The sequence below is a fragment of the Dipodomys ordii genome, unplaced genomic scaffold (assembly GCF_000151885.1).
Source record: "Dipodomys ordii isolate 6190 unplaced genomic scaffold, Dord_2.0 Scaffold18, whole genome shotgun sequence".
Classification (NCBI taxonomy): domain Eukaryota; kingdom Metazoa; phylum Chordata; class Mammalia; order Rodentia; family Heteromyidae; genus Dipodomys; species Dipodomys ordii.
The window spans coordinates 12,068,852-12,079,407 of NW_012267234.1; the positions used below are offsets into that span (position 1 = coordinate 12,068,852).

General features: G+C 46.1%; 1 protein-coding gene across 1 annotated transcript in view; it reads left to right on the top strand.

Annotated features, from left to right (window-relative positions):
- The window catches only part of Cog4 (component of oligomeric golgi complex 4), a 22,569-nt gene extending 12,092 nt beyond the window's left edge, over window positions 1-10,477 (top strand). Inside the window, exons 7-17 of the mRNA XM_013012683.1 lie at window positions 372-536; window positions 1,873-1,991; window positions 2,537-2,703; window positions 3,480-3,645; window positions 6,206-6,268; window positions 7,585-7,701; window positions 8,183-8,275; window positions 8,832-8,915; window positions 9,125-9,226; window positions 9,691-9,819; window positions 9,984-10,477. Coding sequence (XP_012868137.1) covers window positions 372-536; window positions 1,873-1,991; window positions 2,537-2,703; window positions 3,480-3,645; window positions 6,206-6,268; window positions 7,585-7,701; window positions 8,183-8,275; window positions 8,832-8,915; window positions 9,125-9,226; window positions 9,691-9,819; window positions 9,984-10,118 — 1,340 coding nt within the window. The 3' untranslated portion in view covers window positions 10,119-10,477. The remainder of the gene's footprint in view (window positions 1-371; window positions 537-1,872; window positions 1,992-2,536; window positions 2,704-3,479; window positions 3,646-6,205; window positions 6,269-7,584; window positions 7,702-8,182; window positions 8,276-8,831; window positions 8,916-9,124; window positions 9,227-9,690; window positions 9,820-9,983) is intronic.
- Window positions 10,478-10,556: the final 79 nt, after the last annotated feature.

Below are 10,556 nucleotides of genomic sequence, written 5' to 3' on the forward strand. Positions count from 1 at the left end.
GTGTGTGTGTGTGTGTGTGTGTGTGTGTGTGTGTGTGTGTGTGTGTGTGTGTGTGTGTGTGTGTGTTGGTGCACATGTGCACATGCACGCACTGATAGTGGGACTTGAACTCATGGTTTGGGAGCTGTCCCTGGACTTTTGTGCTCAAGGCTAGAGCTCCACTACTTGAGCCATAGCTCCACTTCCACCTTTCTTAGTAGTTAATTGGAGGTAAGAGTCTCACAGACTTGCCTACCTGGGCTGGCTTCAAACTGCAATCCTCAGATCTCAGCTTCCTGAATAGCTAGGATTATAGGTGTGAGCACCAATGCCTAGCAGTTACTTTTACAGGCCCAAAGGGGATGGAGAATTAGAAACTCTTTGTCCTATAGCTCTTCTTATTCCTTCGGCTCTGTGTTTCAGGGAACTGGACCCCATCCTTACTGAAGTCACTCTAATGAATGCCCGCAGTGAGCTGTACTTACGCTTCCTCAGGAAGAGAATCAGTTCAGATTTTGAGGTGGGGGACTCCATGGCCTCCGAAGAAGTAAAGCAAGGTAAAACATGTTTCTCATATTCTGTAAACCACAGATCTCTTGCTAAGGAAATAACAAAGCCTCAGTGCATCTCTGGCCAACTTAACTCTAATCATTTTATTTAAGTTTTTTTTTTGAGATATGTACAGGTTTTAAAGAACCTGTACAATGCCAGGCACTGGTGGCTCATGCCTATAATCCTAGCTACTCAGGAGGCTGAGAGCTGAGGATCACAGTTCAAAGCCAGCCTGGTCAGGAAAGTCCATGAGATTCTTACCTCCAATTAACCACCAAACAAGCCAGGAATGGAGCTGTAACTCAAGTGATAGAGTGCCAACATTGAGCAAAAAAGCTAAGGGACAGAGCCCTGTATTCAAGGACCAGTACCAGCCACATAGTGAGACCCTGTTTCAAAATAAAACAACTATTCAATACAAAGAAAGCCTTCCACTCAACTCCTTTTTCAGTGTTCCCGGTCTACAAGTCACAAATTTTGAAGAGGTAAGTGATATTTAAAAAAGATAAGACAGGGTAATGTCATTAATAGTTCTCCAGGGTTATTGTTTTGAGATCAGGTCTCATTATGCCTCGGCTGTTCTCGAATTCTCAACACCTTCTCCCACCTCAGCCTCTTCAGTAGCCTGGTCTAATGCTACTGAACCTTGCTGACTGCTTGAGTTTTTTTTCTTTTCCTTTCTTTTTTTGCCAGTGGTGGGCTTGAACTCATGGCCTGGGTGTTGTCCCTGAGCTTTTTCACTCTAGGCTAGCATTCTACCACTTTGAACCACAGCACCATTCCAGTTTTCTGGTGGTTAAAGAGTCTTATGGCCTTTCCTGCCCAGGCTAGCTTCAAACCAGCCTTCTGAGTAGCTAAGATTACAGGCATGAGCTACTGCTGCCTGGCTCTGTCCAGTGGCACATACCTATATCCTCAGTTACTCCAAAGGCTAAGGCAGGAGGTCTCTTGAGCTCAGGAGTTTAGGGTCAGACTAAACCACATAAAGTACTGTGATTATAGCCAAGTAATATATGAATCTGTTTGGGAGGAAGATTAGAAGAGGACATGAATAAAAGTGAAAATGTTACTCCCTTGCCCTTGGGGAAAAAAAGTGAATATTCGGGCTGGGAAGGTAGCTCAGTGGTAGAGTGTTTGCCTCACATGCATGAGGCCCTGGGTTCGATTCCTCAGCACCACATAAACTGAAAAGAGCTGGAAGTGGTACTATGGTTCAAGTGGTAGAGCACTAGCCTTGAGCTGAAGAGCTCAGGGACAGTGCTCAGGCCCAGAGTTCAAGCCCCATGACAGACAAAAACAAAAAGAAAAAAAAGTGAATATTCCTTTCTTGGCTATTCCTAGAGCACCAGAAGTGCCTGGACAAACTGCTCAATAATTGCCTACTGAACTGTACCATGCAAGAGCTAATTGGCTTATATATTACCATGGAAGAGTACTTCATGAGGGAGACTGTTAATAAGGTAGGACACAGAACACATCTCTTACAAATGAGGCTGCCATCTAAGAAACCAAGTTGAAGGAAATGATTGAGGCTTGTCATGTTTCTTGATTCTGCTCTGAAAATATCTCTGCATGCATGCATGCATGCATGCAGACTGCGAGGCATTGCTTTATATAGTAAGAGGAGTCTTTGGAGTTATCATACTTTGCATATACCCAGCTAAGACTTCTAGCATTACAATAAACCCAGCTCAGCTCCCCATGGAATCTACTTGTTCCCTGCCTCCATCTCCCTATAGGTATGTGGATGAGGAATCCCTCTTAGTGTAAGTAGCCTCTCCTATGTCCAACCTCCTAAGTAATGGATGTTCCCAAGGCTAAGGCCTTAAATACTAAATTTCCTAATGTAGTGTTCAGTAGAGGCTAGAATAATATGGGAAAGGTATAGAGGCTAGGAAAAATACGGGAAAGGTATAGAAAAAGGTGCAGAACCAGGACTAATGAACCAAAGCCATGTAGAATGTGTAGAACTAGAATGTTTACTGAGTATTTTACCTTTGGATAGGCTGTGGCCCTGGATACCTATGAGAAGGGCCAGTTGACATCCAGCATGGTGGATGATGTCTTCTACATCATTAAGAAGTGCATTGGGCGGGCTCTCTCCAGCTCTAGCATCGACTGTCTCTGTGCTATGATCAACCTCGCCACCACTGAACTGGAAGATTACTTCAAGTATGGCTGATTGGCTTTCTAGGCCCAAATGTCTTAGTTATAGTTGATTACTGTGACCCATTTGTTTCTTCTCTTTTTGCTTATGATTTTTTTTTAAGTTTCGCAGGATTTGTTTTAGTAATAAACGGTAAAGATGGGGAGAAATGGGAGAAACATTTCCTGCTCCCCATGCAGAAATGGGAATTAAAGATGCTGCTTATGATTCACTACACCTCCTCCTTAAACACTAGTTGGATATAGTGATACATGCCTGCCATTCTATCTTATGTGGGATCAGGATGGTCATAGTTCTAGGCGAACCCAGGCAGGAAAAAACAAAAGTCCATGAGAATCCATCTCAGTGGGAAAAACTGTGGGCACATGCCTGTCATGACAGCTACTACAGAAAGCCTAAAATAGGTGGATCATGGTCCAGGCATTCTTCTTGGCAGGAAATAAGACCCTATCTCAAAAATAAGTGCAATAAAGGCCTGGAGCCATGGCTTAGCAGTAGAGCACATGGCTAGCAAGCATGAGGCCCTGAGTTCAAACCTCAGTATCCCTCACCAAAAACCTTGCCATTCTCCTCTGTATATACTTATCTTAGTGGTCTTGAGGAAGCATTGCTCACTGTCATACCCAGACTCCTGAGAGGTGTCCTACAGTGGTCTCTAGGATTGGTTATCTCCCCCAAAAGAGCAACTGGAGCAGCTAGAGCACAGAAAGGGTGCTTAGCCCTGCTGTCCAAAAGCCAGGTTGCGCATTATCACTCTACATGTGTCATCCTGCCTCCCCAGGAATGTTCTGCATAACAAGCTACGGATGGGCTTCCCAGCCACCACCTTACAGGACATCCAGCGCGGGGTGACCAGTGCTGTGAGCATCATGCACAGCAGCCTTCAGCAGGGAAAATTTGACACCAAAGGCATTGAGAGCACTGACGAGGCCAAACTGTCCTTCCTGGTAGGTGGCCCCACAGGTTGGAGTTGGGTTTCTCTAGAAAAGTTAAGCTGTGGACTGGGTAGGTCAGCTTCGAGCATTTGCCTGGCAGGCATAAGGTCCTGCATTCAATCCCCAGCTGCAGAGAGGTTAAATTATGACCTCTAAGCTACACTGTAAGAAGTTCCTCCTAGAAGGTTCTAACACCCTTTCTTACCTAGGAACCTATTCTGAGTAGCCAGAGCCAGGATATACACTTGTCCCTGCAAGAAGCTAAGGCTCCTCAGCTTTCCTGAGTGCTTCTTCCTAAGACCTCTACCCAGCTGTTCAAGGGCCCCTCAGTATTTGGCTTGCCAAGCATCTGTCACAAGACCAATCTGTAACATCTATACCAAGCCTTCATATTGCTTCTGTAAGAAAAGGCCCAAGGTATTGGTGGCTGTCAATCCTTTAGGCCTACCAAGACTAGTTTTCTGTCAAGTTCTTCTGGAAGGAGTCTCTACTGAAGACCTTAGCACTGGGCATGGTAGCCCACCCATAAAGGGCAACTCTGGGCATGGGCGCTGTCCCTCAGCTCTTCAGCTCAAGGCAAGCACTCTACCACTTGAGCCACAGCACCACTTCTGGCTTTCTGGTGGTTTATTGGAGATAAGATTCTCAAGGAGGAAGTGGCGCTGTAGCTCAAGTGGTAGAGTGCTCGCCTTGAGTTGAAGAGCTGAGGGACAACGCCCAGGCCCAGAGTTCAAGCCCCACGACCGACAAAAAAAAAAAAAAAGATTCTCAAGGAGTTTCCTGCCCGGTCTGGCTTTGAAATATGATCCTCAGATCTCAGCCTCCTGAGTAACTAGGATTACAGGTGTGAGCCACCAGCACCCAGCTGTCACATACTTTCTTGACATGAAGGAAACAGTGCTGTCACAGGCTTATTGTACTCCATCCTCCACACTGACTAAACTCTCAGTTTAGCTCCTAAAGTTCAGAGGCTAGAAGAACCATCCAATAACAGGACATAAGCAACAGTCCACAGAGTATATACATTTTTCTAGAAGAAATCCTTAGCTTCTATCAGATTCTTACAGCCAACTGTTCTGGCTGTTGTTTTCAGAGCCTAGGCTTACTAATATCTCATCTGCGAGCAGGGGAACCACAGTAGTCCTTAAATAGATCCAACATGAAGGCTGCTTCAGTGAAGCCACTATCTTCCTGGCATTGAAAATGCTTTCCTTGGGCATGAGTTCTATCCATCTGGGATGCCATAGTTTTCTCCCCACCAAAAAGGAAAATCAGCTCCAAGAACTGTTTGCCTCTGAAATGTGGTACCTTTGGAGAACTCTGACAAAATTTCCAGCATCATATGATCATGAACTGACAAACTTTTTTTATTTTGTTTACATTTTTCCCTCATTTCTGTGCTCAGAAGCTTTCATTGGCTTCTTGCAACCTACCATATCAAAGCTAAATATCTTTGCTTGGTTGGTTTTGTGTGTGTATGTGTGTGCATGCATGTACATACACATCCTAGGACTTGAACTCAGGGCCTGAATGCTGTCCCAGGGCTTTTTTTTTTTTTTTTTTTTTTTGTGCTCAAGGCTAGTACTCTACTACTTGAGCCACATCTCCACTTCTGGCTTTTTGGTTAGTTGATTGGAGGTACAAGTCTCACAGAGTTTCCAGCCCAACCTGGCTTCGAGCCACAGTCCTCAGATCTTAGCCTCCTGAGTAGCTAAGATTACAGGAGGGAGCCACCAGCACCAAGCAGTTTGGTTGTCCTTTAAGTCCTCCTAAACCTTCTGCCTTCCTGTTTTCCATCCAGTCCTATTTTCTACCACTGGATCACCCATGTCCACAAGGCTGGCCAGTGTGCCTTTGCTTAATTTGTTGGTCCATTAGGGCCCTCCATTCAGAAGGTTTTATTGTTGGAAAGGAATAGAAGATAAATCCAAAAAGAAAAGTGATGCTAAATACTTGGTGACAAGATTTCTAGTTTTCCTAATACCAAGCACTTAAAATGTCATCTCTCCCAACACATGGTCTATTTTATGACATTTTGATTCCTTTGGCTGTCAAGATAACTTCACCAACTGTACTGACATATCATTTGCCAGAAGCAGGGAATAAGCCCAATGAGTCCATGCTTACAAGGACTGTCAATACAAGGGAAACTTTGAAATCAATACCATTTGAGCCCAATCCATTTTTTCCTCCTGACAACTATTCTTAGTGCCCTAAGTGCCTTGGAAACATTTATGTTGCAGCCTTCATCCTTCTGCAGTTATGACAGTGCAGTTATTTCCCTGGAAACTTGTGATGTTTGCTGGTTTTTATGTGCCATCTTTAGCTTTACCCATCTGCACTCAGTAGCTAAGCAGCACCAAGAGCAGCATGATTCTTCAACATTGACTGTGGGATGCCAGCATGAGATCTGAGCATCCCACCTAATCACAGTGATGCGGGCTTTTGTGAGCCGAGTCTAGCCAGCCGTAGTCGGACCCAAAGGGAATGCAACTATCAGCCAGTCTGGCCATTGGAGTAGACAGCGTACCCAGTAAGTAGGATGTCATGTTCTTCCTTCCTCATCTCTCAGGTGACTCTGAACAACGTGGAAGTCTGCAGTGAAAACATCTCCACTCTCAAGAAGACTCTGGAGGTACAGGGGAAATTGTCTATGAGCTTTCAGCAGCTGTAGCTACCCAGTGTGAGAGAGAGAGAGCCCTATGAACCATGCCGGTGGGGACACATGCACTCCCTGACATATAGCCATACTTGCCGGGTTTCATTGTGATTGATAGGGTAGAAAGGCCTCTATGGACCTGTGAGGAAAGCTCTAGCACAGGAGTTGGGAGGTCAGAATTCAAATCATATCATCTAACACATAGTGTTGGCATGTGACAAGTTCTATAACTCCCTGAGCCTCAGTTTTCTCATCTATAAAATGAGATACAGATCTCCACTCAGCCCTATTTTTGGTTTTTGGGTGCTCTAATGAAAACAGGGTTGAAAAGTTGATTTTAAAAAGTTATTTTTAGAATCAACAGTAAGACTACTCAGAACAGTTTAAAATTTTTGTTTTTATAAACCTAGAGAATATTCATTATAACATAAGTTAAATTACTGTGCTTTAAGTAATGTAACATAGTTCTTTCATAATATACAGTTAACTTGTTAGATTTATTTTACTTCTGAATTCTAGAAATTACTTCATTTTATTTCAAAATTTTCAAGTACATAAAACATGGAATAGTAAAAATCTAGCTTCAGTCTTTGTCCTTTGCACCCTATTTCTTCATTTATAATCATTTAAAAGTGGATGGCTTTTAATAAAATTTGTTTTAACAAATTACTTGATTTGTCAGGCGTCGGTGGCTCACGCCTATAATCCTAGCTACTTAGGAGGTTGAGATCTGAGGATCATGGTTCAAAGCCAGCCCAGACAGGAAACTCCATGAGACTCTTATCTCCAGTAAAACCATTCGGAAAACCAGAAGTGGCGCTATGGCTCAGGTGGTAGATCCTTTGCCTTGAGCTGAAGAGCTAAGGGACAAAGCCCAGGCCCAGAGTTCAAGCCCCATGACAGACAAAAAAAAAATTATTTGATTTGGGCTGGGCATGTAAACCAGTAGTAGAACACTTGCTCAACATGTACAAGGCTGTTGATTCAGTCCCCAGCACTCACTGCAAAAAAATAAAAACAAATGGAAAAGTACTTTTTATAACAAAGCTCTCTATAAATGTAAGAAATTAAATAAAGTTCACCAAACCTTGCACAAAGTCAGTTGCTATGTTAGTTTTGGTATATGGTCTTTGTTGTTGTTCCTTTAGTACATACCAGGACTTGAACTCAGGGCCTCACACTTGCTTGGCTAACTTGATCTGCTGGTATTCTACCACTTGAGCCATGCTTCCAGCTCAAATCTCCACTTGATATAGATGCGTTCAGTTGTCTAAAGCCATGTTCTCCCCTAGAGTGACTGCACCAAGCTCTTCAGCCAGGGCATTGGAGGAGAGCAGGCTCAGGCCAAGTTTGACAGCTGCCTTTCTGAGTTGGCTGCAGTGTCCAACAAATTCCGAGACCTTTTGCAGGTAAGCCCCAGGTTGAGCTGCTACCTGGAGGTGACTGGTTTCCCATGGCCTCCACGGAGCACAGGAGGAGGGAGAAGCATGTAAGCCACCGAGTTATATAAATCCCTTGAGACTAAAGGCTTTTCAGCAGCACAGTTGTCAGATTGACAAACCAGGATCTGACCAATCTCCACTTGGCCCCCAAATGGCAAGAGGGTTCAGAAAGATGCCCAGAAGAAATGAACAGTGTGGTGACCTGTTCTTGACCTTAATCCCAGGTACTGCCCAGCACCAGACACTATGGAATCTTTTCAGAGCTAGGATAATCTCACGACTCATCTGGTCCTGAATCTTCATAGTTGTGTAAAAGATGATCTGGCCTCTATTAACATGATCCCTTCTCTGCTTCCCACGGGGCCTGTAGAGAACCTCAGCTTCGATAGGACCCTGCAGTTGAGGGAGGGGTGGGTTTGTGTCTGATTGTCTCTGTGCTGTCCTACAGGAAGGGCTGACGGAGCTCAACACCACAGCAGTCAAGCCACAGGTTCAGCCTTGGATCAACACCTTTCTCTCCGTCTCTCATAACATCGAGGAGGTCAGCCAACAGCTACAAGCCCAGTCTTCCTCAGCCCCCAAATCCAAGGAGGGCAGTGGGATCATGGGAAGAGACTAGACCTTACGTGCTGCCCAGCTCACGTTCCTCTCCGTCAAAGACTAGGCACCTCCCAGGAAATGGTTGGCTTTAGTCAGAAGAGCTCAAAGAGACATGTGACAAGAGTTTGCCTTGACCTTACTCATCTTATATCAAGGCTCTTGTTAGCCTACTTTACAGAGACTTAGCAGCTTTCTTTCCCTGACCTAGTGAGTCACCCCAGTACAGCATGAACTGCAAGAGGGAACACATGGCCAGGAACCTTGCCCCAGTGTGTGCGGCTGCTGCCCCCCAGAACTGTTTGCTGGGTAGAGGTACAGTGCCCTAGCAGTTACTGCCAGCCTGGAACCCAAGCTAGTTTTAAACTGGTGGTGTCAAAAGCTAATGGGAGGAATGACCTCTTAAATCATTTGCCTGAAAGAGCTGAGGCAGGTGGAGGTAAATGATAACTAGGGAGAAAGAAGCTCCTGGTAATTCCCCCCTTGCTTTCTGACAATAGGAAGAATTCAATGACTATGAGGCCAATGACCCCTGGGTACAGCAATTCATCCTAAACCTGGAGCAGCAAATGGCAGAATTCAAGGTGAGTGGGTACTTGTGGAATTACCATCTCTGCCCTTACCAGCAGCCTGTGGCTATTCATTATAGCTCTAAGACTGCAAAAACCCTACCACACCCCAACCTCTGAAACACCCCTCATGACCCCACATCACTGTCCCCTGCCACTGAGGACTGCAGTGTAGAGGTAGAGGGGCTTGGAGGGACCTCCACTGATGTCAAGCCTCTATGCAGGCCAACCTGTCTCCAGTCATCTATGACAGCCTGACCGGCCTCATGACAAGCCTTGTCGCCGTCGAGCTGGAGAAAGTGGTGCTGAAATCCACCTTCAACAGGGTAAGGTCAAAGGGGCAAGCCTGAGGAAGACAAGCCATGCCACCCTAGGATTTGTGTCCTCTCTACTACTTGAAGGCCTTGCATATCCTCACCCAGTCCTGTCCTGGCTTTTGAGACACTAGAACAAACTAGAGCCACAGGGTACCACCTGAGGCCAAAATACCCTTGCCTTGCAGGTCTTCTGGTCACAAGGCAAGGCTTTATTGAAAATAAGTTTAAGGGGCTGGGAAGGTGGCTCAGTGGTAGAGCGCATGCCTTGCATGCATGAGGCCCTGGGTTCAATTTCTCAGCACCACATAAGCAGAAAAAGCCTTAAGTGGCACTGTGTGGCTCAAGTGGTAGAGTGCTCGCCTTGAGCTGAAGAGCTGAGGGACAGTGCCCAGACCTAGAGATCAGGCCCTACAACCAGCAAAAAGAAAAAGGAAAAAAAAAAATGTTTAAATAGGGCTTGTGTTTTCCCATAGCTGGGTGGTCTGCAGTTTGACAAGGAGCTGAGGTCACTCATTGCTTATCTCACAACTGTGACAACTTGGACTATCCGAGACAAGTTTGCCCGGCTTTCCCAGATGGCTACGATCCTCAATCTGGAGCGGGTATGTGGGGCACCCTCAGCCTAGCCAGGAAATGGTGACTGGAAAAATGCAAAGGAACCCTGCAACTCCCTCATGCCCACTAGCAATCCAGCTCCGCAGGGCACCTTTTCCCTTCCCTCAGGATAGTCCCTGCCCCGCTGACTGGTTTCTGTTCTTCCTCACAGGTGACAGAGATTCTAGATTACTGGGGTGCCAACTCTGGCCCTTTAACTTGGCGCCTCACTCCTGCTGAAGTGCGCCAAGTGCTGGCTCTGCGCATAGATTTCCGCAGTGAGGACATTAAGAGGCTGCGCCTGTAGATGATAGGGGGAGTCCACCTGGCTCTTCAAAGCTCAGGGCCTACTCCCTGAGTAGCCCCAGACAAACGGGTGAGCTCCCAGCACAGACTGTACCACTGCTGAGAGCCAGAAAACAAGGCCTGGCCACCCCCTCAGACCTGACTGGGTGGGACTTTAGAACAACCTGTCCCCATTGAGAGAAGTGGGAGAGCCAGGGCAGACAGCAGACAGCCGTCAGCGTTCCCGCCCCTGGGCCTTCTCACTCTCACACTACAGCAATGGCACTGCCCCTGCCAGCCTTGGAGAGCATCCGGGGACTTGGAATTGGGTTTCACTTCAAGGCGAGGTTGATGCTAATGAATAAACATCAGAATAAGACACTGCTTGGAAAGGTCTGTGTGCTGATTCCAGTGAGGGCTAGCTGCCCCGGGGCAGGGCAGGGTGATACCAGTGCCACTG